At 43.1% G+C, this 25850-nt stretch overlaps 1 protein-coding gene across 5 annotated transcripts; it reads right to left on the bottom strand.

Moving 5' to 3' along the window:
- Positions 1 to 1783: 1783 nt before the first annotated feature.
- On the bottom strand, positions 1784 to 25271 carry PATZ1 (POZ/BTB and AT hook containing zinc finger 1). 5 transcript variants are annotated; one of them, XM_018557433.1, is made up of 6 exons: positions 24091 to 25271; positions 17708 to 17771; positions 17307 to 17372; positions 13793 to 13964; positions 9102 to 9239; positions 1784 to 2926 (listed from the first exon to the last, which is right to left on the bottom strand). In XM_018557433.1, the coding sequence occupies exons 1-6, from the start codon at positions 25233 to 25235 to the stop codon at positions 2403 to 2405; spliced, it is 2109 nt and encodes a 702-aa protein (XP_018412935.1). In that variant the 5' UTR covers positions 25236 to 25271; the 3' UTR covers positions 1784 to 2402. The 5 variants fall into 5 exon arrangements, with proteins under 5 accessions (XP_018412935.1, XP_018412938.1, XP_018412937.1 ...); XM_018557436.1 differs by lacking the exon at positions 17307 to 17372 and having other exon boundaries at positions 1784 to 2542; positions 2645 to 2926; XM_018557435.1 differs by lacking the exon at positions 9102 to 9239.
- Positions 25272 to 25850: the final 579 nt, after the last annotated feature.

Genomic DNA, 25850 nt, shown 5'->3' with positions numbered 1-25850 from the left:
TTGTTCCAGTTCACTGATTTAATGTGTTAAATACTCAAGGTCAGCTTGACAGCAAGTGGGATGGTTCATGGTGTCCTCCAGATCACACTGGGTGGTTGTATGCCGGCTATCTCAATTCTTCTGTCGAGATAGGCTCTATTTTTATTTCAAGTTCATTCTGCTGCAAAGATATACAGCTTCTGTACCATGTAGTGTTTTACTGTGGTATTTTATGCGCTTGCCATCTGAAGGCAAGACACAGGAGACTTGCTTGGTGCACACTGTACATTCACATCTAACAGAACAAACTGGTCTCCAGCCCTACCCCTAACAACTATATAAATCACTTTACTATAGTGCAACATCATGTTCACCACAGTATGTTACAGAAACAATTAATGTTGGGGTGGAGTGGTTGCGCCAAAGTGCTGTTTGCTTTCCATGTCAGTTCATAGGCCCCTAGCATACACAAAAGAAGTGTGCCTCGAGGTCCCTAATATAAAAGACTACTTTAAAATCATTCTGTCACCATCATAAAATATTCCTAGAGCTTTTCTACTTTCCTGCTGAGTAAACCCTTGAAGCTGGTGCTGCATAGAGGGCTTCTCACCCCAGCACCTAACAAGCAGCGTTGCTTATGCTGATGTAGAGAGCTCCATCCATGGTGATGTAACAGTATTCATATTATTGCTGCTACACTGGCATGGTTGGGTTGGTATACATTATGAGTAGATCTTGTGATCCTAAACCCCTACTGAGTCCTCTCTAAAGCTTACAAACTGCAACCAAGATACACACACAAGCTAAGAAGCTTGATCAGCAACGCAGGAATGGTCGCATCACCACGTAGTATAAGCAAAATATTATTTTATTAGAGAAGCATACTGGATATAAAGAAACAAATAACACACCCTGGCCCTTTATTAAGCTGCTGAAGAGGAAATGTAATGGTTTTTTTGATCAATTATGTTTGTTGGTCAAACGTATGTAGGAACTCAAATTTTATTTGACAAATAAACATTTTATACAGGATGCATCCAAAGCGTGCTGGGCTTTTTAAGAAAGACCAGCACTGCGTACAAGCTGCCTACAAGTCATCCTGTGTACGACTAAGGGCACTCATAGACATGTGATGGCGGTCCTGCTGTTTTTGCCAGGATTTGGTAATGATCTTACATCTGTTAGGAGCCCCTTGTCTGCTGCCTTTGATGAACAGTCCATTAGACAGGTTAATAAAGTTGCTTGGATCATTATTCTTCACCTATGAAAATGACAGTGCCAGAGTGGTGTTCAATGGCTCCCCTGAATTATTTCCATAGGGACAAACATCACACTTTACCAAGACAAGGTGTCACATTTGTAAACCCGTTGTATGATCCTGTTGTCTGAAACAGTTGGATCACATCTGACCTCACTCATATTACAAGCCAGATGGTACCACGTCTACTTAGAGAGAGGCTGAATGTCCCTCTTCTGTGACTCTCTATGAAGTCTGTGTAATCCCATCTTCCTGCTATTTGGGTGTATAGATTGCCTTTAAAATAGCATTTTGCTTATATAATGTGGTAAACTACTACCACCTCTTTGTTGACTGGGCTACAAGTAGAGACAGATGAACGTCTCAGGAATTCTCCATAGGAGGAGCAAAAGCATAGGTTAGTGTTTATAAGGAAAATAAAAACCAGTCTTCTGTCAGTGGTCTTTTACTAAGGTTTACCAACTCCCAAAATGGTTCAGCTACAAGATGGGTAAGTGGTAAACTCCCGTAATAGAAGGCTAGAGAGAGGAATAAAGAAAGAATTTTCCACCAACAAGGAATGTTTATTAATTCAATCTGGAGTAGCCTTCTCCATTCTATCCCCAATCTCCTGGCTTTGAGATTAAATCTGCTGGGTTTCTATGACTTGATTTCATCATTTTTCTCAAACCACCAGTTCTTTTTTTCTTTCATGTCTACATTAGCGAGGACATTAAACTTCAAACAAACTCAGCAACTTATGACTCGTGCAGAATGCCATGTGAATGTGTTTATTTCATTGTGTGGCCGGTTTTGTGTATATTCATAATCAGTATCTGGAAATCTACAAAACATTCACATAGAAACAGTTCAGTGTGTGCCCCCCTGCGTAGACATGTGAACCCCTTGAGTCCGGGAGGCAGTGCACAGTTTTGAGCTCAGAGAAGAGGAGTGTTAGAGAAAATTCAGCATTTTTTTTTTGCTTGGTCTGCTATTTTCCTCTCTGATCGTCTCATAAAACTATACAGCTTACTGTGTCCACAACATGTGTTAACACAGCTTCTTCTCAGGTGTTCCAGTACTTTTTGGGGGAGTTTTCGGCATTCATGCATTTGGTACTTTTTGCATGAATTTCCCACATTTGTAAAGCACTACCCTTCCCCAGATGTAACTAGTGCTATCACTTTTACTTCCCTCCACTTCCCATTGCCTGCTGTTCCACCTCAGGCTCCACAAGAGATGAAGCAAAAGCTGACTGCACGATTTGGAAACCAAATGACTCCAAAAGAGACATATTCTGCTGGGGGGAGAAAGGAGAGGCCAATGCTGACCCCAGTGCTGGCCCAAGGGAGGCACTAAGAGTGGGGCCAAGAGAAGTACCAAGAGCAGGGCCTAATGCTGGGCCTAGGGCAGGGCCAAGAGCAGGACCTAAAGTAGCCCCCAAATCCCCAAGTGGTGTCCCCATTGGCCTGGCATGAACTTTCTGTATGTGCTTGTTGAGATAGGCCTTTGATCGAAAGAAGCTCCCACACTCTGAACATGGATAGCGCTTTTCTGCCTCTGTCTCAATTTTCTTGGGAATCACTAAGTCGCATGCAACATATGATCCGTTAGAATTTGGCTTCTCAGGTGACTTGAGGTCACTTCCATCAGACAGGTCACCAAATGAATCAGAACTCTCCTGTTCTCCATGCTGACATTTCTCCCCCTCTGTAAAGTAAGCATACAAAAAAATCCATGTTTAGTTTCCATGAAATTCCCGCGAAAAGTCAGTTCAAAGCCACCTGCCTCTCTTAGCAGAAAGGTCTATCTGCCTATCATGATTCATTCAGTTACATCGTGGGCAATGCATATGCAAACAAAATATAGAAGTCAAATACAAAGCTAAACTGCATTGTAATATATCTATGCCATTGCCCATGATTTTTGCTGCTGCACTGAACCAGAAGAAAACGATAATGTTTACCGTTTTCAATGCCTCAGTGTGCCATTGGATGTCGTTTGATTGCAGGAGCCAATCAGAAAACAGATACAGTTTAGTCTAGATGGCTAATTTCTGACAGATGACTGTGTCTTACGGCATGCACATCATTGTTCTGTTTCTGTGTTATTAATGGTCACATTGTAGCTTTCATTTTTGTCATTGCTCATTGATCATTTTGAAGAAAACTCTAACGACTATAGACAAACAAAATAACAATTTCTACAGCCAAATAGACCATTTAAGACCTTTACTGCCCAGTGTTTGTTCTTTGTGTCAGCATGGGAAAGGTTTATACTGTAAGCAAACAAAGTTTGGATGTCCTGCCAGAAGAGAGCATGTGATGTTTGATCTAAAGAACTGGTATGACTGATTATTTGGCCAAGGATTACCTTATTCTAGCGAGATTAAGGGGCATATTTATAAAGACATTGGCTGCACATTCGTTGAAGTCATTTATTTTTAAATGATTAACTACTTTTTAATAGTTTACATACAATATATATTAGTAAACGCAACTGCACCCAGTAAACCTTATGTGACAATTCAGTAAATGACAGTATTTCTTTCAAACATAAATCTTTGTCAAAGAATAAAAAGTGATGTGAATATTTCAGTCTATAAAGGGTAAGGAGACATGATGGAGGACCGTATGTGACACATGTTCAAATGTATTAATACTCTGCTGGGTAACAATGCTGTTTTATCCATACAAGAAAAAGGTTCTTTTAACATAATCAGTCTATATAATAAAGCTCAATTATTCTCCATGTAAAGCACATTGTGCATGGTATGATTCACCTGCACATTTGTCGGATCAAGCGACATCACCAACAAATGTTCCTTAAAGGAGAAGGGTACTTTCTGTTCTTAAGTGGCACTTCAATGCTTTTCAATCAAAATGGAATCTTTACCATTGAAGACTGCTGTACTTACTTGGAGGGTTATTTTTCGTAAAAAAATGTTAGTTTACAAAAAAATTACATTCCCCCTGTATACAACCTGGTATTCCCATGGCAAGGGAGCAGAAAGGGAGCTTGAGAGAGGTACAGAAAATGGATACCACTCTTAGAGGACAACTCCAGCCACAATTTTTATTTTACTTTTGGATAGAGTGGAAGAGTTACAGCTTCTAGCAGGTTTTATTTCTGTCTGTGACCTCATTGTGGAGATGCTACCTCATTTTATGTCCCTGTGATAACAAGAAATAGGGGGGGGTCCAGGCGTGTGTCACCTGGACAAGAAAGCAATATAGACACACAAAGCTCCAAGTCAGAGATCAGCAACCTTTTCCACATTAAGACTACATTCACATGGGCAAGTTGGGGGTAGATACTTCGCTCCATTCAGAGGCAGCTAAGCACCGCCCCTGGACAAAGCTGCAAAATGCATGCACTTCAGACCTCAGATCAGCACCAATGCATGCACCTCAGCTAAGCCCCAGTGCAGGCACTCCAGACCTCAGATCAGCCCCAATGCATGCACTCCAGAACTCAGATCAGCCCCAATGTATGCACCTTAGGCTAAGCCCCAATGCATGCACTCCAGACCTCAGATCAGCCCCAATGTATGCACCTTAGCTAAGCCCCAATGCATGAAGTCCAGACCCCCAGATCAGCCCCAATGCATGCACTTAAGACCTCAGATCAGCCCCAGTGCATGCAATCCGGACATCAAATAAGCCCCAGTGCATGCAATCCGACCCTCAGATCAGCCCTCCTGCATGCATTCCAGACCTCAGATCAGCCCCAATGCAAAAGCTTCGGAGCTCAGATCAGCCCCAAATCCTTTACCCTTATGAGCATAGGGTACCACTGTAGGCATGTGGACAGGCTCATTCCACACAGCACACCAACGTCCTTAGCCACCAGCAGGCTTACAGCGATGTCAGGCAGGTGGGCGGGCCAGTCTTTGTAATGGACAGCCTAGTTAGCTGTCCATTAAACCCAATGACCCGCTGTACTGGGGGATGCCAATGCCTGTTCTAACTCTTTCCTGCTGCGTCCAAAACCAAAAAAAACGTTTGGCTGGACTTGGGCACTTTTGTTTGATATTGTTGGGCACCAGGCACTTTGGCTCCCTCCCCTTACCCAAGAGGAGGAGCTAGCATGAGGGGTGCAAGTGGGTTATCACACACCCCCCTCGTGCACTTGCCTTCAGAGTCTTCTCCTATTACCAGTTTGTGTCACTATGCAAACAGCTCAAAAAGACTCAAACACCCCAAAAAAATGTTATTAATTTAACCATATATTCCAATGTTACCAGTTCATCAAAGAGAGGGCAATCTACTTGCATGTGTCCCCAAGCTGGCATTCTCTCCTGTGCAACAGGGGTGCTGAAGATTATTTAAGGACTTCTGTCAAAGCATTACCCCAATGCAAAAGGGTATCCTGACTGGTATCTGCATGGGAGGGAGCTGCATGCATACTGCCCCCTTGTCATGGGGATATCAACCTGCTTGGCTGTAATTTGATGACTTTTATAAATATGCCCGTTAATTGTTAATTGTCATACTAGTTTATATTCTGCCTTCCTATAGACAAAAAGACTTCATAAATAAGTAAAAATCTGGAAGAGCAAGCATTGAAATAAATGAGTGTTGTGACAAACAGGACTATAAGGTAAACAATGCAATGATAACTTAAATATGTTAATTAATATGTTGTTGCTGGAAAAAAACGGTGACTTTTCCCTTTAAGTTATGAGTTATATTGCATTGTACTTGTCAAGCATGCTGTAAAAAGAAAGTGATAGGTGTTGATTATAAATGTTTATCAATGTGACGAAACGTGCTGTACTCTGTGACCGTTTGTGATTGCTGTAATGTACTTATGCTATAAGTTCTTCCAAGAAAAAGTGAATGTGAAAATAAAATTTTTTTTTTTTTGGTCTTATAAGACATCGAGGCTTATTCAATGAACCAAGCAAGCAGAGGGCAGAAACCCACAGCGGCCAATTAGGGTTCATCTTTGTGTCACATGACAAGATTACACTGAAATTTGAATGGCTGCTACAATGACCATGTGTTTCTCTTTGTGCTCTTGTACCGAATAAGCCCATTTACATCATCATGCATCCAAAGTCTAAAATCTTCATCTAGATAACATGTTTGGGAGTGGCATGGATGTACAGTAGAGGGCAAAATTGTGGACACTTTCGAAGTTTGTTTAATTTATAGTCATATACTCTAAGACTGGCCATACATTGATCTATTTTTTTTTTTGTTCAACCCGCAAGGTGAAGGAAAAAAATAGAGCCGATTCCTCCGTCAACACAAACAGCGTGTCGATAGAGGAATCCCGCTGTTTGCAGTGTATTCTGACAGGAGCCGCCAGGATCTGTCAGAATACCCGATCAGAGTGGGCAGCTCATTGGCTGCTGGTGTTCTATCAAAGTTTGTGACTGCGTTCGAATTTGTGACCAGTGCCCTGAAACAGCTCATCGATCCTGAAATGTCACTTCTATCCGACTTTGTGAGTGCGATCTCACATTCCACAAAGTCGGATAGAAGTCACATTTCAGGATCGATCAGCTGTTCAAGGGCAGATCGGTTCTCTTGCACATACTATCTGCAATGCTGATCTGCCCTGGAACAGCTGAGAAAGCTTTGGAATTCTTCACCTTTTGCCGGTCACATATTGTACCGCAGAAAAAGTGGGCGTGACTACGTTAAAATGTGTGACCAAGTGACCGGTCACACATACCAACCCAGTCACAATCTTTGATAGAACACTGGCTCTGAGCGATCAAACATTTTCTGACTGGTTCCTTCGATCAGCTGATCGAGGGATGCTGATCGAAAGGGTGCTGACAGCGGCACACACAGTGCGAATTTTGGGCGGATCATCAAAAACCGTCCATAATTCAAACAGTGTATGGGCACCTTAAGTCTGAGTTCACACGGGCAGCAGCCTTCACCGCCCTCTGAAAAGTGACCCACAGTGGATCACTTTTCAGAGGGAAGTTGAGCAGTGGCTACGAAGCGTTCAGGAGGCAGATAGTGCAGCCTTCTGAATGCATTTAAAAAAAAAAAATCACCATGGTGCTTTTCTATCACAATACTGGGCAGCAACCGTATCCCGTTGATTGCAATGATCGTGTTTGACAAGCGACACCGCCTGCCAAATGCAACATGCTGTATATTTCTTTTAAACAATGCAAAGTATTGTGGCTTCAGCAATGTATGCAGCGCTGTTTGGCTGCAGTGCTGCCACTGCAGCAGGTGACCGGGGGGCGGTGAAATCGCAGATCAACCTCCTGGTTACCACCACCCCTTTGCGGCCCGTGTGAACTAGGCCTCTAAAGTGCGGAAACTCATCATGGTTTATAACATTTGATTCCAAATGGAATGCTGAATACAATTTGATACTATTTATTTGATTCAAACAGGAATGATATACGCTCATGTGTACACAAATGGCAATGTGTGGTTGGACAGTCTTTAGAACCAATAACAGCTTTGCACCTTCATGGCATTGTATGAACTACATTTCATTTCTCTACACTACAGTTCCTTTGCTGTGGTAATAGAAACTTCGTAGAAACTTTCATAGTAAAAATTGTATTCAGCATTAAATTTGAATTAAAATGATATTTAAAGTTTTTTGGAGACCATGTCTCATGTTTCACTCATATCCAGGGTGTAACATGAAACACAGTCAAGTCCTCCCCACTTACTTGAATCGCTGGGTTCTTCTCCCGGCATCATCCTGGTACCTTTTGAATTAGGCACGGCTGTGAGTGGCTTTGACAGGATCTGTGAATGGAGCAACTACAATTGCCATCTGCGGCAGAGGAACATGTACTGTAGTCCGCAGTGGAGTACAAATGCAGTGACGTCACCGCATTTATAGTCCATTGATACTCTCTCCTATCCCTTAATTGAAAGTTCGTACCTTGGTAAGGACATGGTGGAAGGAAGAGTCTGCAGGAGCCAGAGCATTCCACCCGCAGTTCACTGATATGGTTGCAATGTTTTACTGGCCCCAATGCAAAAAATAATAAATGCACATGTTTTCTTTTATTAATGTGTGTACATTTATTTTCTTGTAAAAGATGGATTATGCTTTTAACATGATGAGTTCCAGTACTTGTTAGAGTAAATATATCACACCAAATTAGACAAATTCTACAGTTTCCAAGTGTCCACAATTTTGGCCACTAGTGTGTATGGTAACATTTCCCTGGCTTTGTCCCCAGAACATAGTGAACATCAGTCAATTCATGTGCATATAATGTTTTGTCTGTATGCATTCCTGGTCCATCATTAATATCACCCTTAAAGGAAAACTCCACATTCACTTAGATTGAAGTGATATCACCTATATCACTGATATACAAATCATTTTGTAATTTAATATCACCTCTACATTTTAATCTGCAGCCAGCTATAATTTTGTAAGACTGACCAAAAATTCAAACAATGGAAACTGTGTTTGTCTATATGACACCCCAGAAATCTCATCTCCTACTTGTGTCATTGGCTCACTGTTTTTCCTAGCTGTCTGCACAGGGCTTGAGTTAAAATTGCAGGCATCTCCTGCATTTCTCTTGGGTTTGTTGTAGTAAGTGAAATACTTGCCAAGAGCAGTACGCATTGGAGAAATGCAAACATTCAGGGACTGAATGTGATGACTGCGATTAGAGCAAGCAGACCCTCCTATTTAGTAATCAGTTTGAGTGTCACGATTTGTTATTTAGTCAAAGAAGAGAACCAGATAAGAATGTGTAATGACATTTTTGCAATGATGTAATGGACCTGAAGAGAAGGTTTTTTTTTTTCTCAGCAAAAGTAGAGTTTCCCTTTAACATCCTGCTACACTGGTGTGTAATGTACACCTAACACCCCTCCTATATCCCACTTGCGCCCCCCTCTGCACGGACAGCCGGCTGTGCAACGCTTGCCTTTCACGCCACAGGTCCGGACACATTGGAACAGTGCTGCACCATTTGGGGTGGATTCCGGCCGGTGAGGGCCCGCACTGAGGAGGGCGCCGTGATGTGTTTTTACGTGGACTTTTAAGTAAGAGGCAGAGGAGAAACCTAAACAAGATAAAAGCAGATGAGACGCTGCCACACACAGACCTCAGACTCCTTAATAGCTATATCATTACCTGTATACATGTACATTTATTTCTCTCCTTATTCCTGACCATGGACTCATCACACAAACAAATTGTTCACACAACACACATGTCTCCATTATTTCCCCACAGCCACCAAGGAGATTCTAACATTCACATTCTACTATCTACTACTATCATTTTCCAGAGCTCATTTCTCAATCACTTCCATCTATTGGAGTGCCGCACCAGCTTGTGCACTGATCATTCCTTTCTAGTTTCTTAAATGAAAGTGGCTGTTTATGGCACAGGTAAATCCGCACAAAAAAAAAGTCTGGCACACAAAGAATCGCCAATAGTAGATTGTACAGAAGTAGTTTTCCATGGATAATATGTACTTGCCATTAATGCATGTACCGGGACTGGACAATCCCAAGAGCCAGGTAGCCAATGCTACTTAGAAATTACAACTGGTGTCTAACTTTAAGGTTTTCTTTAGTTGCTGTCAATGGAGCTGGCTCCTGGCTTTTACTGCACAAATGTTTGGTGTGGCAATAACGGCACCCCAAGTTGTAAATCCAATTAGGTTACACTAATCCTAAGCATTACTTTCACAGGATAAATATCGTTGCTGCTAATTCCAACACTAAACATAGCTAATGAATCACAGCACAAATATTATTTTCACTAGTACAAATTCACACCTAATACTTAGAGGTTAATACTTCGTGGCCCAACGAAGTACTGATGGGGGGGGTCATAATAATCTGGCCACTCAGTGTATATATATATGTATATATATATATATACAGTATGACAAAGGATGCGCGGGCATGATGGGTTATCTCAAGGGAAAACATAGCAGTAGCAGTAGTTGAGACAAACACTGTGTAGAACAGCTAAAGAGTCTCAGGAGAATAAGTAAAAGGAGCTCCATCAGCTGGTTGAAAAGAATGTGTATAAAATTATATATATATGAGTTATGGCTTCATGAAAACCTCTCTGAAATTACATTTAAATAAAAAACGAAACATGAAGTAAGATTCTACTGATCTAATCATATACAGTACATGACAGCCCTCCGTAGGTTGTAAGAAGTTTAATTCTGATCATTAATAAATTCTGTAAATTCTGTATTTTGCTTTAATATGCACAAGCATGTAGTGTTATCATAAGAATCCAAGACCGGTTGCTACTACTATTATGTGAAATATTTGTTTAGGTTGCATACGTATACAGTAAGGCCTCTAAATGGGTTTAGGTATTTAGTTTAGGTAATGGGTTTTGGTTTAGGTATTTGGTTAGTGCTTCTCTGGTTTCCTTGTGCCTTTGAGCTTTGTGTGATTTTACACATGTGAAAGTGACTGATGGCTGTGAGGAAATAACCACAATCTGGAGTACTAACACTTATACAAGAAGTCCATTAAAAGTCAGGGCCTCACTCTGTTCCCAAATACTCCTGCTGTCCAGCCTTTTACGAGGGCCAATCACAGCGGCATGACAATTGAGCAGAGTAAGGTTTAACACCCTTGCATTAATAAACATGCAGGAATCAAACAATTTGAAATATCTCTGTAGATTCAGGATCCCTCTACTACATGTGTACTGCAGTCAAATATCACACAAGTCAGGAAGAAAGTTTGCAGTGGCTGAAGCGGTTCAGCTACTGGGATGAGTATGGGTAGATCTTTTTGTTTTATGAGTGAGACTTTTGGCATCAGAAAGTAAGTACTTGTGTTAAAGGGCAAATGCAGATCACTTTGAGATACATCCGAGATCCTTCACAGCTTATTAGGAGGTATATATGACCTGCTTCTAGGCTGCATTAACCTGCTTCAAGGTTTTTTTCCATTCCCATTGATGTGCATGGGGAAAGAAGCAGTTCTGACATAAACAAAAGCCCATCTACAAGAGTCTTTCAAGCAGTTTAATTGCTGCATGAAGTGTGAGACTGTCATACATTTGTCTTATTATATGAGACAACTAAAACCTGTTCTTAAGGGGGCACTTAATAAATGCTCGCTAATTCAAGAATGATCACTATAGCTTTATAATCATTTGTCAATCCCTCAGGGAACAGAAAGCATGTAGCACTTGGACCTGTTTTGATTTGTACTCTCGTTTTCACCGTGGCTCCACCCCTGGCTAAAGCTCAAAATAGGGGTACTTCTTTGAGAAAGATACAGCCAGCACTGAGCCCCTGCCATCTCCCCTCTGTGTGCTGTGACTTTCATGCTGTAACCAGGGCAGCCATCAGAATTTTTGGGGCCCCTTACACGGCTTTAGGCCGGCCCCCCACCGCAGGATGCAGGTCTTAGTGACGCGCTGGACGCAGGGCTTAGTGACGCGCTGGACACAGGACCCACCTGAGAGTGACCCTGCAGAGCCCCCCATAGATGCTGCACAGCCCATCTGCGGCTGTCTATGGTCTGGGCTCTGAAGGGGTCTAAGGTGGGCTGGTCAGGGCTGCATCCCTCCCTCCTATCCTTCCTAGCTCCTCTGACCTGCACATATGGCCTCGTCTCCCGCCGGACCAGCCAGAAGTCACGTCACTAACATGACGTCACTTCCGGCCAGTCCGACATCAGACGAGCAGCATCGCTGATGGGGCCCCAGCTTGTCTCGAAGCCGCTGGAGCGGCAATGCTGGGGCCCTGCGCTGCTAGGGCCAGGCCTCCGCCTCCTCGCCCTTCAACGTCAACCGATAGTCATGTAAGGGACCCGGGCGGGCCCCCCAGGCTGCCCGGGCCCCTTACATGAGTATTGGCTGTACCCCCCTGATGGCTGCCCTGGCTGTAACACATTACTCAATGCTTGTGAACAGGCAATCCACATACAAGCAGTACAGTACACAAAAAGTGTAGTGTAGATTGGTGTACTATAAAGTAGTCACCACTCCAAGCTGGCTCCTGTGATGGACTACAATCTCAATACAAATTAGTAAACTAAACCTGAGATTGTAGTCCATCACAGGAGTGAGCTTGGAGCGGTGGCTACTTTACAACACACACAGGGACCATTGGGAACAAAAGTAGCCACCCTCCAGAAGGAAGGACAGTGTCAGCACCAATTCATAGATGATTTGAGGATCTACAGCTGAGTGATACACAAATAAGATACATTTTTGATAATAGTTAAGGTACTTAAATGCATTTTTAAGATTTAACTCCCGAGTTTAGTGTCACTTTAATCTACATTATAAGGGCACTAAACAGATTAATTAGTTACTAAATTAAGAACTATGTTTGTAGCTTAGGCTTGATGTTTGGTTAGATGGCATTCAATTATAATTGTCCCAAGTCTGTTGGCTTGGGGTGAGGCAGGCCATGAGTAGGCAGTCACTGTTGCAGTCAGAGAAATGTGCCTTCTCTACCCTTCCTGCAAATGTTCCCTTTTTTCTTTAAAGGAGAACTATGAGGTGAGTGCTTTTCACTCACCTCATAGTTCTAGCCGACCTGTGACAATGAGACTGTCACAGGTCGGCTCAGTAGATCGGGAAGTGAGCGAACACATACCGGCGTTTGCTCACTTCTCGATCCTGTCATGGCTCTCTGTTGTGACAAGGGAGGGGCTGGATCCCCCCCTCCCCACTCCGATTCTCCAGCGCTGACTGGCGGAACGGACGGGGGAGGGGGCGGGTACAGCTGGCTCTGCCTCTAGATAGGCAGAGCCAGCTGTCACTCACGCAACTGGGCGGATCCAGACATAATTGTCGGGATCCGCTTCAGCTGCGGCGTCTCATTATACCGCGAGCTACAGCTGGCGGTATACTGAGCCTAGGGTGACGGGAGGACGCTAGTTTGTGTCCTCCCGTTACCCTAAGGAGAACTATGGGGAAAAGCCTTAACCCCATAGTTCTCCTTTAATACTTGTAGACGGAATCCTTTTACAGTGGAGGTTGTATGTTTTTGCCTAATCCTTCTAAGTGGCACAGTTTACTAGAGTGGTGACTGCCATGCTATTGGCTAAGGCAATATTTAAAGCAAGTCTATATGTTAATTCACTAAGAAGTAGAGACAATCAGGTTGTGTGTAGTAGGATCACACATAACTAAATGACAGAATGTAACAGGGCAGTGTTTACAATCACTAAATTTGACCAATCAGATCAGTGAAAGGTGATTACTGATTGGTTGCTCTTACTACATTACCTGGCTTATCATCATATTTTGACAGTGAGTTTTAATTTGCAATTAGGAAAGAAGAACAGAGAAACTTATAAATATTGTACATACATTTCCATGTACTTGCTTTTTGCTTTGGTAAGCACTGTTTACTATTAACACATAGAATTCAATATTTATTAATATAGTAGTGATTCTCTTCCAAACTAGAATGCCTTTCTAGCAGCCATTCCCACCCACACAAATGCACTCATCCTTCCTTGCTTTGTAACTGCAGTATCTTAACTTGTCATTGAAGAACCAAGAGATTATTACAACAGACAAGGCCGGAGTGGAGCCTTCATTACACAAGTTATTTCCTTTCTCTAGCATAACTGCTTATACTAATAGTTCTTCAGCTTCTGTAGTTACCTCGATTACAAATGGTACAGAAGTTGCTAGGACCCTCGCTGTGCTTCTTCAGGTGGTCCGCCATATATGCTGCCCGAAGGTATTTGCCGCACACCTGGCATGGTATCTTATCCTCATGACATGCCAAGTGTGAGCGCAGACGATCACGTGTTGCAAATGAAGCGTTACATGTCTGAAAGCAGAAATAAAGATACCATTTTAAAACCTGTTTGGAAACACATAGTGGTTGTTTTTCTATAACAGTATCCTAGTGTGGGTCGTTTGGCAAAGAAAAGAAACTGTTATTAGCATTCCCTACTTTTGTCTTTGCGTACAAAAGTGTTGGGGTGGTTTACCCAAAAGTAGGTGCATGTAAAGCCCAACAATGAACTTCTCTTTTTTTGGTCTGTTAAATATTCCAATAAAAGTTTAAGTTATATCAGAAGTGCACAAAATACATATTGATCCTGCCAGAAATCTACAGTGGCTTGCAAAAGTATTCACTCCCTTGGCATTTTTCCTATTTTGTTGCATTACCACCTAGAATTAAAATTGATTTTTTGGGGGGGTTTGTATCATTTGATTTACACAATATGCCTACCACTTCAAAGATGCAAAATATTTTTGATTGTGATATAAAAAAGAAATAGAACAAAAAAACTGAAAACTTGAACATGCATAACTATGCACCCCCCCTCCCCAAAGGCAATACTTTGTAGAGCCACCTTTTGCAGAAATTACATCTGCAAGTTTCTTGGGGTACATCTCTATAAGCTTGGCATATCTAGCCACTGGGATTTTTGCCCATTCTTTAAGGCAAAACTGCTCCGGCTTCTTCAAGTTGGATGAGTTTCGCTGGTGTACAGCAATCTTTAGGTCATGTCACAAATTTTCAATTGGGTTGAGGTCTGGGCTTTGACTAGGCCATTCCAAGACATTGAAACCGTTCCCCTTAAACCACTCGAGTGTTGCTTTAGAAGTATGCTTAGGGTCATTGTCCTGCTGCAAGTTGAACCTCTGTTCCAGTCTCAAATCTCTGGCCAACTTAAACATGTTTCCCTCAAGAATTTCCCTGTATTTAGTGCCATCCATCATTCCTTCAATTATGACCAGTCTGCCAGTCCCTGCCTATGAAAAACCATCCCACAGCATAATGCTGCCACCACCGTGCTTCCCTGTGGGGGATGGTGTTTTCAGGGTAATGAAAGGTCTTGGGTTTGCGCCAGACATAGTGCTTTCCTTGAAGGCCAGAAAGCTCAATTTTAGTCTCATCTGACCAGACTAATCTGACTAGTCTCATTCTTCCATATACTTTGGGAGCCTCGCACATGCCTTTTGGCGAATAGAAAACATGTTTGCTTATTTTTTTCTTTAAGCATTGGCTTTTTTTTGGCCACTCTTCCATGAAGGCCAGTTCTGTGGAGCTTATGGCTTAAAGTGGTCCTATGAACAGATAATCCAATCTCTGCTGTGGAGCTTTGCAGCTCTCTCAGGGTTATCTTTGCTCTCTTTGTTGCCTCTCTGATGAATGCCCTCCTTGCCTGGCCCATGAGTTTTGGTGGGTTGCTCTCTCTTGGCAGCTTTGTTGTAGTGCCATATTCTTTCCATTTTTTATAATGATTTTAATGGTGCTCTGTGATATGTTCAAAGTTTCGGATATTTTTTTAAAACCCGACCCTGATCTGTACTTCTCCACAACTTTGTCCCTGCCCTGTTTGGAGTAGTACTTGGTTTGGGCCCCTTTTGCAGCAATTACTGCAATTACTTTTGCACGATATTCTAATTATTCGAGTTTCACCTGTAGATTGCACACAGGTGGTATTTACTTAACTAATTACGTAACTTCTGAATGTAATTGGTTGCACCGGATCTTATGTAGCGGCTTCATATCGAAGGGGGTGAATACATATGCACGCACCCCTTTTCTGTCTTCACCATTTTGTGTATGCCCATTACATGTAATCCAAATCCAGGTGGTAATGCAACAAAGTAGGAAAAATGCCAGGTGGATGAATACGTTTGCAAGCCAGTGAGTTCCTCGTGCTCTGTGCTGTACTCTTATCAGTTTCTAATGTTCCCAATTCTCATCTGTGGATTACAGAACACCTCCTCCCTATGTTATGGGATAGGGTGAGGTGAAGGTGTACTGTTGTGCCAGCACACTTCCTGTCATAGGGTGACAATGCTGATCCTTTATAGATAGTGTAATGTGAGTGAGAGTTGTCACTCTAGGACAGGAAGTGTGTTACTGGCAGGACACCAGATGAAAATAAAGAAAAGAATGCTGATAAAAGTACACTAATGCAGGTAAGCTGCAATATATTAAATGTTAGTTTTTGGGTTTGGATACACTTTAATGTCACTGTCCACTGGCTTTAATTTTGCTTTTGTGATGGTAGACAGTATCCTGAGCACAGTAACAGGTTCACTATGCTGTAGGGACCCTAAGGAGTATGTACTTACCACCTTCCCTGTGATCCCTCTTGCCATTCTGATCCATTGCCAGACCACCTAAGATTCCTGTTTAAGTTTCCACTTGCTGAGCAAGTCTGCCCAGGTTCACTTTAATTGCAGAGATTAGCTCATATAGGGGTAGTACATTGGCCAATTTTTGGTGCGCTTGATTTAAGCATCTCTTGCAATGATCAGGCCTGTATAACATCTCTATATAATAAAAATGAGTGCCTCTAGCCACTTCCACATGCTGGAAAGTCTTTGAATAAGCATGTGCAAATCCTAGAATGTTAATAACATGCCTGGGCCTCCCAGTGCTCCTGAGACATTGTATAGGTTGGACAGCTGTGCCTCTGCCTTAACCTCCCTGGCGGTCTGATTATCTCAGTTTTTTTTTCTTTTCTATTTTTTACTTTTAAATCTCACGCCGGTTCCGCCCCCCTGCGACGTGGGTGCTCGCCAGGGACAGAACCTGGAAGACGGATGCGGGCATCGGCCGGAGGGCACAGCGGGGCTCGTGGACAAGGTAAGTGACGCACAGTGTAATCCATAGTGTGGCTCAGGGTTACTGAAAATTAAAGCATTAAAGAACAAAGATTTCACATGGTGTACATATGCTAAAAACACACAGCTGAGCTGCAGCACTTAGCCATGAACTAACAACCTAATAATGCTTGGGATTATTTAAAATGCATCAATGGGAATGTATCAAAATGCTGGACAATTACACCACTAGTCTATTTCATCTATCTTTTGGGTGCTCCAATGGCGAGATATTGGCATCGGAGTTTATGCCCAGCTGCTGTGGCCACTCTCCCTGTTGGATATAACAGAAGACAAGGAACACACAAAGGGGGCAGGAACACTTAAAGGTTCAAGAATTACGGCAGGCAGATCTTGCTGTTGGAGGCTGACTCAGCACACCAGGCCCCACCTATAAGTAAAATATTCATTCAACATTCACACAGACTGAAACATCTAAAGAAATCCATACACTCTTTATGTCCAATTAAATCACCAGTCCCGCTTCTTTGCTCCAGAAAGTATATTCAGGTTGTGTTTCATTTTCATTTTGCATTACCTGTCCTCCTCCTCCTCTCCTCTCCTGCTCACTGTGCACTTGGCTGGCAAATCCTTCTGCAGATTTCTAGTTTGGAGAAAAATGGGTGTAAAATCATTTTTGTGGGCCCTTTCAATAGGTAAATGTGACTTGTCAAAACGATATCATATTCTGCTCAGCAGATCAGTCTAGTTAGGAAATAAAGGCAGTGAAAGTATTTCAATAATGAAAATGTTTCAAATGTTAATCTTATTACCCTTTACCTGGACTTGTAGATGCAAGAAATGGACAATTAATAATACACTGCAGAAACAGTGCCTGTAAAGTGGGACTGGTGCTTTAAGTCACACAGTGGAAAAATGCTGACATTCGATCACTTTCACAGGACTGTAAGCCACAGTCCCCTATCCCCAGTGCCATACCTCACACTTGTGCGGTCTCTCTGACGTGTGAACTTGTTTAATGTGTCCATTCAGGTGGTCCGGTCTGTGGAGAAAATGAAATCAAAGATCATTACACAGGAAATAAGACAAGAATTAGTCCATTAACTTCAAACATTGCATTTCTTTGTCCAATTGAGTTTCGGTATACAAAAGCGTAACACGTTGTCTTGTTTTACAGTCTTATATTTCTCTTCATAACAGAGCTTTCAGGTCATTAAAGGAATTACCGCACAGCTACATTTACCACACTCATGTTATTTTATCTTTTAAAAAAAAATATATATTTTGACTTCACAAAGTAAAGCTTCCAGGTGGTGAGCTTTGATCAATTATCTATAGAGGAAACCAGGAACGGAAGCTATTTATGTTGGTGTTAAAATAACACTTAACAAGATAAAATATCAACTCATGATAAAACACACAAATGCAGCGCTACAGACATAAAGTTTACTTCAGAATAAAACGGTATGCACATTTGTTGAAGTCGAACCGCACTGGAACATAGGGCATTGCAGTACCACACATTCCAATGATCACGATCACACTGCGAACGAAAGGAGCATTCGGGATCCATTGAAATGAATGGCACTGCAACGCACCTCCTGCAGCAAAATTTGTACCTGAAGGAGAAAGTTCTCCATCAGGTCCTTCTCTGCTGATTGACAGTTATGCCGTCACCACAGTCTCTTCTCCCCACTGGTGCTTGCTGCAGTGGTCTGTGTCCCTCTGCCGATACAGGCGGGGATTGAAAGGGACACAGACCACTGCAGCAAGCACCAGCAGGGAGGTGAACGGAGGAGCAGCGCAGCAGCAACTAATCGTAAATCAACTAAATGATGATGAGAATAGTTGCCAACGATTTTCATTATCGATTTTAATCGATTAGTTGTTGCAGCCCTAATATTTATGCATTTCCCAAAAAACACTCAATAAGTGCCCATTCACACCATCTGCATTGGAGCTGTGCTGGCCATTGTTTCCAGTGCAGCCCCAATGCAAGACAAGGAAATTGACCTTGTCACAGATTGGGGCCCATTCACACCTCTGCATTGTGGTAGGAACACATGCCTTCCTTTTTTTAACATAGCTGGATGCGACCAATACAACCACCTTGCACCCCACTGTGTCCGTAGAACTGAATGAAATATCAGATCTAACTACAACAACAAAAAGGACGTGCGATGTGCTGGGATCAGGGCTTCAGCACGCTGCCAGGGTACCGCACACCACACCTTGTGCGATTAGCACAGCCACTGGTGTGAATAGGCTCTAAAGAATCTGTCCTCGTATTTGCTGCCTCCCTCCTCTACTACATTGCTGCCACCTGGATGTTCCACGGCAATAGTGGAACAATGTTCTGTTCAAAAATGAGACAAAGGTTGAACTTTCTAATAACCATACAGACTTTTGACTAGCGAAACTAAAACCCCAGCAATAAAATCTCATTCCAACCAAGACACAAGTTGGAAGAAGTAGAGAGGGTCCTGCTCTGCTGAATCAGCAGCTGCAGACAGTATTGGGTTTTAGTTCTTTGCCAATAAATGATGTTTTACTAATTACTAAGTATAAGGGAATGCATACTTGTTTTATTGATAGCCGTGACTTTTTAAGCATTCCTTCAATAAAGATATGGCAAAAAAATGATTGGTTGTCAAAGAAGACTGCTAATTTTGTAAAAGGCCAGCCATGCTCAACCAGGGTTAAATCTAGAGGTTGCCAGGGGTTCCTTGAGTTCTGTCTGATTCACCTCCAATCTGATGGTACCTACATAGTTCCAAGACCAACGCCACTTGGCAAGGCCAGTAGCACGACACATTTTTAGCGGTGTTTAAGGGTGGCATTCTGACCATCACTTTAAGCCAGGGGTGGATATATTAATATGGAATTCAGGAGCCAGTCTTTCCAATCCAGGAGCTGGCAGGATTTATTTTCTTTTAGGAGCCAGCAGCGATGACAATAAATAGAAAAAATAGGGATGCACCGATACCAATACTAGTATCAGTGCCAATACCGAGTATTTGGGCGAGTCATTACACGCTGCCTGGCTTCCTTAATGGGATTTCCGGTATTGGTATTAGATATCGGCAAGTACCGGGAAAAAAATATCTGTACTCGTACTCGATACCGAAAAACCGGTATCGGTGCATCCCTAGAAAAAAAACTCAAAAGTTAGGCACCAGATGTGATTTTAAAGGAGGGATGGATACCTGGCTCCTGGGATTTGTCCAGCCCCGAAGTAAGCTTTGCATTCTTCCTACTGATCACCAATGTAAGGGGCATTTGTGCCCATGTCCCCAGATTAATTAAATTTAGTAAGGCTGGGTTCACACCTAGGCGTATCGAATATGCGCGTTTGTCGCGCTTTTTTACAGCGATCAAGGCAATCTTTGGTTTTCACATGTTGAGCGTTTTACAGAGCATAGGAACGCGCTGTAAAACGCCCGTGTGTGAACCAGGCCTTAGGGTTCCCTGAGACCTGAAAATGATTTTAGGGGTTAAGAAAGGTTGATTTAGTTGAGGATCAGACTATGTTTATAGAGTCATTCATTAGGAAATCCATGTTCACAATTTCTTTTTTCATACTGTATACTGAAAGTGATAGATAGAAAGCAGGTTGTCAAGAGACCCAAGCAGTTGTACTTTATAACAGGAAGCACAATATGACGAGTGTTTCCTCTCTCACTGCAAATATAAGTCATTGTTGAAAACAAATGTGTTCCTTCCAGTGTTACATGCATGCATAGGCTAATCTATTGAGCCGTGGATGAGATATGGGAGAGGGAGCCTATTTCCCAGCTGCTGTTGCCTCATACACCCACACATTCTCAGTGAGAGTTTGAATATATAAAAAAAGGGGCGTGGGGGGGGAGCTGATAATATCTCTATGTAAACAGCCGTGCCTGTGACATGCTTCAGAAATAAATGTCAGAAAGGATGAAGACCTGACACCTGCGCAGCGTATAAAGCAAGGGTTCATCTAAAGTACTAAGTGCCCAGTAAAAGCCAATTAAATGCTGCATGTGAAAACACTTCTTTTTTATTTGCAGATGATGCACCATATGCCAGCTACTGCCTCCTACTAGTCCGAGCGAATGCTGAGCTGGATATGTAACAACATTGTACATCAAACGTGGATGGCTAGCCAAAACTTTTTTCTTTGTTAATAGAGTGGGGAGAATTAGAACTCCTGTCAGGTTTTTACTGCTATCTGGGCTCCGTTAAGCCTCATTCACACTGGCAGTGACATACATGCGTTTCTAGGACACTTCCAAACGCATATACAGATTTTTAATAGTACATTTCACGCTGTGCGTTTACCTGTGTTTAGGTGCGTTCAGTTTAGAGGAGTTTACAGAAAATAGAATTCTGTGTGTCCAGCGGCAGATTAGGTACTCTGAATGTATCTAAACACATGTAAATAAGCGCCTGTAAACACAAGTACATTTAAAGCAGGAGAACTTGATCTGGGAAGCATAATGTTTGTTTTTACCTCCAAAAAAGTGTAGTGTGAATGTAGGCTATAGCTAGCCATACACTTGGTCATAGATGGAGGAATCCCCTGCTGGCGGTGGATGTGCCGCTGTCAGAATACCTGAATTGGCTGCAGTCACTGTTTGGCTGAGAATTTTCAGACCGGCTCCTTCAACAAAACCCAATTGAAATAACGCAATGGGACCACATACTGCATGAATGTTACAGCATCCGTCAAGTTTTTGCTGCTATCTGTGTCTTCTTGTCCAGGTGACACACCTGCCATTTGTTGCCCTTGTGCCATTTTCCCCCTCACTTAGGGGAGATTTCCTTTAATTTCCTGTTGCATCTCCTGAGCAGGAAGTGAAGTAAAATCTCCCCGGCAGGACATAACTTGGTAGGTGGATGGGCAGGAAATGTGAGGCGGGGAGGAGGTGCGACGTGTGGAGCGTGGATGCGAGCGGGTCTGGCAGCGGCGAGCGTGAGGTGGGGAGGAGGTGCGGTGCACAGCGTGTGGAGCTGTGAACAGGGCCAACTGATCAGAAGCCGATTAATCGATTATTGAAAAAGTTGACAACTTTTTCAATAATCGATTATAATCGATTATGTTGATTAGTTGTTGCAGCCCTAGTTTTAACCATTCCCTGCTCTATCCAGAACTAAAAGAAACAATGTGTTGACTATGCATATATATTAATGCAATTGGAAGGACCAATCCTCTAGCTTTTAAAGTCCAGCACCAGATTGTACCTTTCAAAGGGTTAGAAGTGTAACAGAAAGTGATGGGAAATACCTCCAATAGGAACCAAGACAGCAACAAAAAGCATTTTGCCATTGCCCACATTTCCCCTCATATTTTGTCCATGTGGCACAAACAGGTTTGAGGAGGGGGGGTTCTTCTGCCAAGGATGACAGATAAAAAAAAGCCATGGTGTAACCTCTGTGTGTGGGAATGAGACCCCCAATATCAAACCCCAAAAGATCCACAGAAGGGGTTCTCTGCCTAACTGGAACATTTAGGACCTAAGGCTATAGGAGAGGCTGAACCTGTGCCAGGAACCACTGAAGTTGCAGGTAAGGGGTCTTTACCTCATCATACTGACAGATGCTCTAACACTTTATTTAAAGCTAAAAAGTTTTGGCTGGATTTGAGTTTTAAAGACAACCCAGGTTGTTACTGTTGTTGAAATGCCAGTGGGAAGAACTCCCTTTATGGTTATGACAGGCCGAGAGTTCAACTGAAAGCCTATGGACGGAGTCATATATTCCTAAGGGGAATCCACCAAACGCTACAACACTTAGGGACTCATGTATGAACCTTCTGCCTTATGTAAAGCTGGGTGAATGTGATTCGCGTGGCATTGCCACCACTAGATGGCACCAAGGAGCAGAGGAAATTCCTAGTTGGAAGGTTTAATATGAGCCCATAGTATCACAAACCAAAATATGAAAAATTCAAGGATATTGTATGTAAAGGTAACATGTAAAGTTCTCACCCTGTCACTGCCATGTCAGAGGTTAGCTTAAAGCTGGCTAAACACCAGTAAAATGTAATTTGAAAAGAAAGTTTTTAGAATGTTTGAAAACTTAACCAACAGTTAATGGGGTCAAATGGATGATCGTTGTGGATTGCAGTAAGGAGAAGAAATCGAAAGAGCAGGATGGAAATGTTTCTTGAAGTAACATGACTCTAACAGTGAATGTGGTTTTCATTTGGGAAACTCCAATTGTTTAAATGATAAAATAAAACGAAATGTCAAACAACATTCTACAACTTTCTGATGGCAGTATTGTATGTTCTGACAAGATCTTTCATATGAACATTCGTACAAACATCTACCAGTCTGGCCTGGACTGGTTCCTGTGACAATGGCAGAGTGATCATGCCCCTACCCCCTCCAAATCAGAGCAATCTGTTTAAGTTGGAACTTCTCATGACAGCATTTGTAAACTTTTTCTAAGTTTGTGATCATGACACTACCTCAGTTTAACAGGCAAAAGATGCTTAGAACTTTTCCCCATGTGACAGGATTACAGCGTTTTCTATTCACTACCACAATGGGATGATGGAACAGCTATTCGCTCATTAAGGAGCTTGTACAGTATGGCTTAAAAACATACAAAAAGTTCCTGTCTAGCCTTAGCCAAAAAGGACTGCTTGGTTTAGCGTGATCATACCCTAAATAATCTCAACACGAGGACTGCTTTTATTACTTCGATATCTAATTGGCGGACAGCTAAATCTTCGTATAACACTCAGGACCAGATTTACTCTCTCAAGGCCAGGTTCCTCAATTAACTTTTTGACCTGCAGGCTGCATACAAGTGATCTCGGCGACATCGCCAAGATCACTTGTACAAAATGAGCGCGACTTCCCTGCTCTACATGTAGCCCTGCTTGCCCGAAACTAAATGTAAAAAAAAAAAACCTGCCTGGCGCCCGGAACTGCATGTGTCGGGCAATAGGAATTCCACACCTCTGCTGCCCCTCTACTCCCTGCTGCCCCGAGGCCGGGCCTTGGTGGCCTTGTGGGAAATCTGGCCCTGATAAAACTGATCTTATAAACTGTTTTCTAGTGTTAAGTCTGAAAGTGGAGGAAAGGCATCTTCTTCTAAACTGGTCCAGCACTCAAATGTTGAGGCTACGATAACAGTCTGGCCTGAAGGTATATTAACATCTGAGTATTGGCCTGCTTCAAATACAGGCATGATCTTCTCCACCCCCACGTGCAAAACCTGTCACATTCGTGACAATTCATGCAGAAATGATCTTGGCCGTACATGTACTGTGTTTTTGTGCTAAAACCTATGCATTTTCCAGTTGCCTAATTTATATCAAAACAATTCCCATTAACAGAAAGTTCAAATTGTACTTATGTTTTCTTACTCACCTTGAAAATCCCTTTCCACAGCTTTGGCAAATATAGGGCTTTCCTACTGAGCCGTCATGTGAGCGGACATGGTAAGACATTCGGTCCTTTCTCTTAAACCTCAGTCCACACACAGGACAAGAATACGGCTTCTCTCCAGAGTGAGATAGCTTGTGCCTGTTCAGGTGGTACACATCCCGGAAGATCTTTCCACACAAATCACAAGCCACCTGTTTCCTTGCTCGGTTTCTCTTTCGTGGGGTTGCTTGTTCGTCTTGTGATAACCCATTCTCCCCTATTCGAGGTGCTTGAAGGTCAGCATATCCTAACTGTAGACTTGTGACTCCATGCTGTGCTTCATGATGGCGGAGTCGCAAAGGATCGGTGAAGACTTTATCACAAAGCCCACAAGGAAGTATTGCTCCATCACGTAAGCCGCCAACGGCACCAAAAAGGACAGAGTCTAATACGCTTGGCTTTCTCGGCCTTCCACGGCCACGTTTGCTTCCAAGTCCTTGCACTCCCACCTGGTACTGTGAGGGCAACATTTGCGATGATCCCCCAAGTGCTATAAGGGAAGCCTGACTTGGCACAGCTGGCCCTGGCCGTACAGAGTCCTCCTCCTCATCCCCCATTGACCCTGCAATGCCTGCCCCGCTCATCACAGAACCATTTGTCATGTCCAATGGAAAGCCAAGATCGGAAGCCCCTGATCGAAAAAGCATGAGTTCTGGCCTAGTAGGAGGCACCAGAATTTGTACATTAGATTGCTTGATCACCTCCTGACATATGTCAATGACTGAGCGCATTAGCAGGAACTTAGCAGCCGTCATTAGCTCCGGGAAACTCTCCAGCCTGATAATGATGCGTGCCGTGTACGCAAAGTCTAAAATGTCCCCGAAAACCTTGGAGCTGATGGTGTGCATCTCAAGCTCTCGCGGTGTTGGACCTTCTGCCTCTCCAAGCACTGACTCGAAATACTGACTGCAGGCGGCCAAAACAGCGCGATGGGCTGGAAAGCTGTCCTCGCCAACGCGGAGAACCACGTCGCAGAAGCGACCTCCACTCTTGCGTTGCTGGTTGAGTTGATTGAGAACATCCGAGCTGTGCTGGCTCACCTGATAGGTGTAGTATGACGGGCCGCAGCCCTCCACCAATCGCTCCATGTTGGTGTGCCGCTGACCCTGGGTTATGTAACGATAGACCTACAGAAGGCAGTAGACAACAACGTAAACAACGCTTCGCATATGAACACACACAAACATACCTTAGGTGTATTCTGGATGCAAAAAAAAAATGTGGGATCTAACCCAGTGATATTAAACTTTCCAAACTGCATAGGCACAGGCCCATTAGTGTAGGGGTTCATTATAAATGTGGCCCCCCACCCCAGTAGGGACCCCTTATTGTGACAAGTGTGCACCCCAGTCCATAGAGGTAATATAGGCAATATATTGAGGGTTTTCCAGCATTCTCAGCTTTAGTACACTTGACTTTGCTTGAGCTAGTGGTAAGCCAAGCATGGAAGACAAGTTCAATAGGGGAATGGGCATGTTTTGGAATGGGAGGATGACATGAATGTGAAGGGAAGAGTTGTAGGGGAGGGGAGCCCAGGGGATGATGGGAGGGTCCAGTGCGGACGCAGAATAAAAGGCCGACAGCAGTACCGGATGGAGATATGAAGGGGATCCCTACTGCACATTAGGGGGTTCAGGGGTGATGTCACCTGGGTGCGCGTACTCGCCTGGCTCCTCCCCTCTACGCGGATGCGCGCTGCGCGG

The sequence above is a fragment of the Nanorana parkeri genome, unplaced genomic scaffold (assembly GCF_000935625.1).
Source record: "Nanorana parkeri isolate BGI_ZX_2015 unplaced genomic scaffold, ASM93562v1 scaffold282, whole genome shotgun sequence".
NCBI lineage: Eukaryota > Metazoa > Chordata > Amphibia > Anura > Dicroglossidae > Nanorana > Nanorana parkeri.
Note: the sequence above shows the minus strand (reverse complement) of the source record. Positions and strands in the feature narration are given on the sequence as shown.

Bases quoted from the DNA above. Each gene is read 5' to 3' on its own strand.
- PATZ1 (XM_018557433.1), bottom strand. From the start codon at position 25,235: ATGGAGCGATTGGTGGAGGGCTGCGGCCCGTCATACTACACCTATCAG. The intron at 9,240-13,792 runs GTAACTACAGAA...TATCTTGTTTAG, and splicing joins CTGTACCATTTGTAATCGAG to GTTTCTCCTCTGCCTCTTAC. The intron at 2,927-9,101 runs GCAAGCGTTGCA...CTTACTTTACAG, and splicing joins CCGGACCTGTGGCGTGAAAG to AGGGGGAGAAATGTCAGCAT.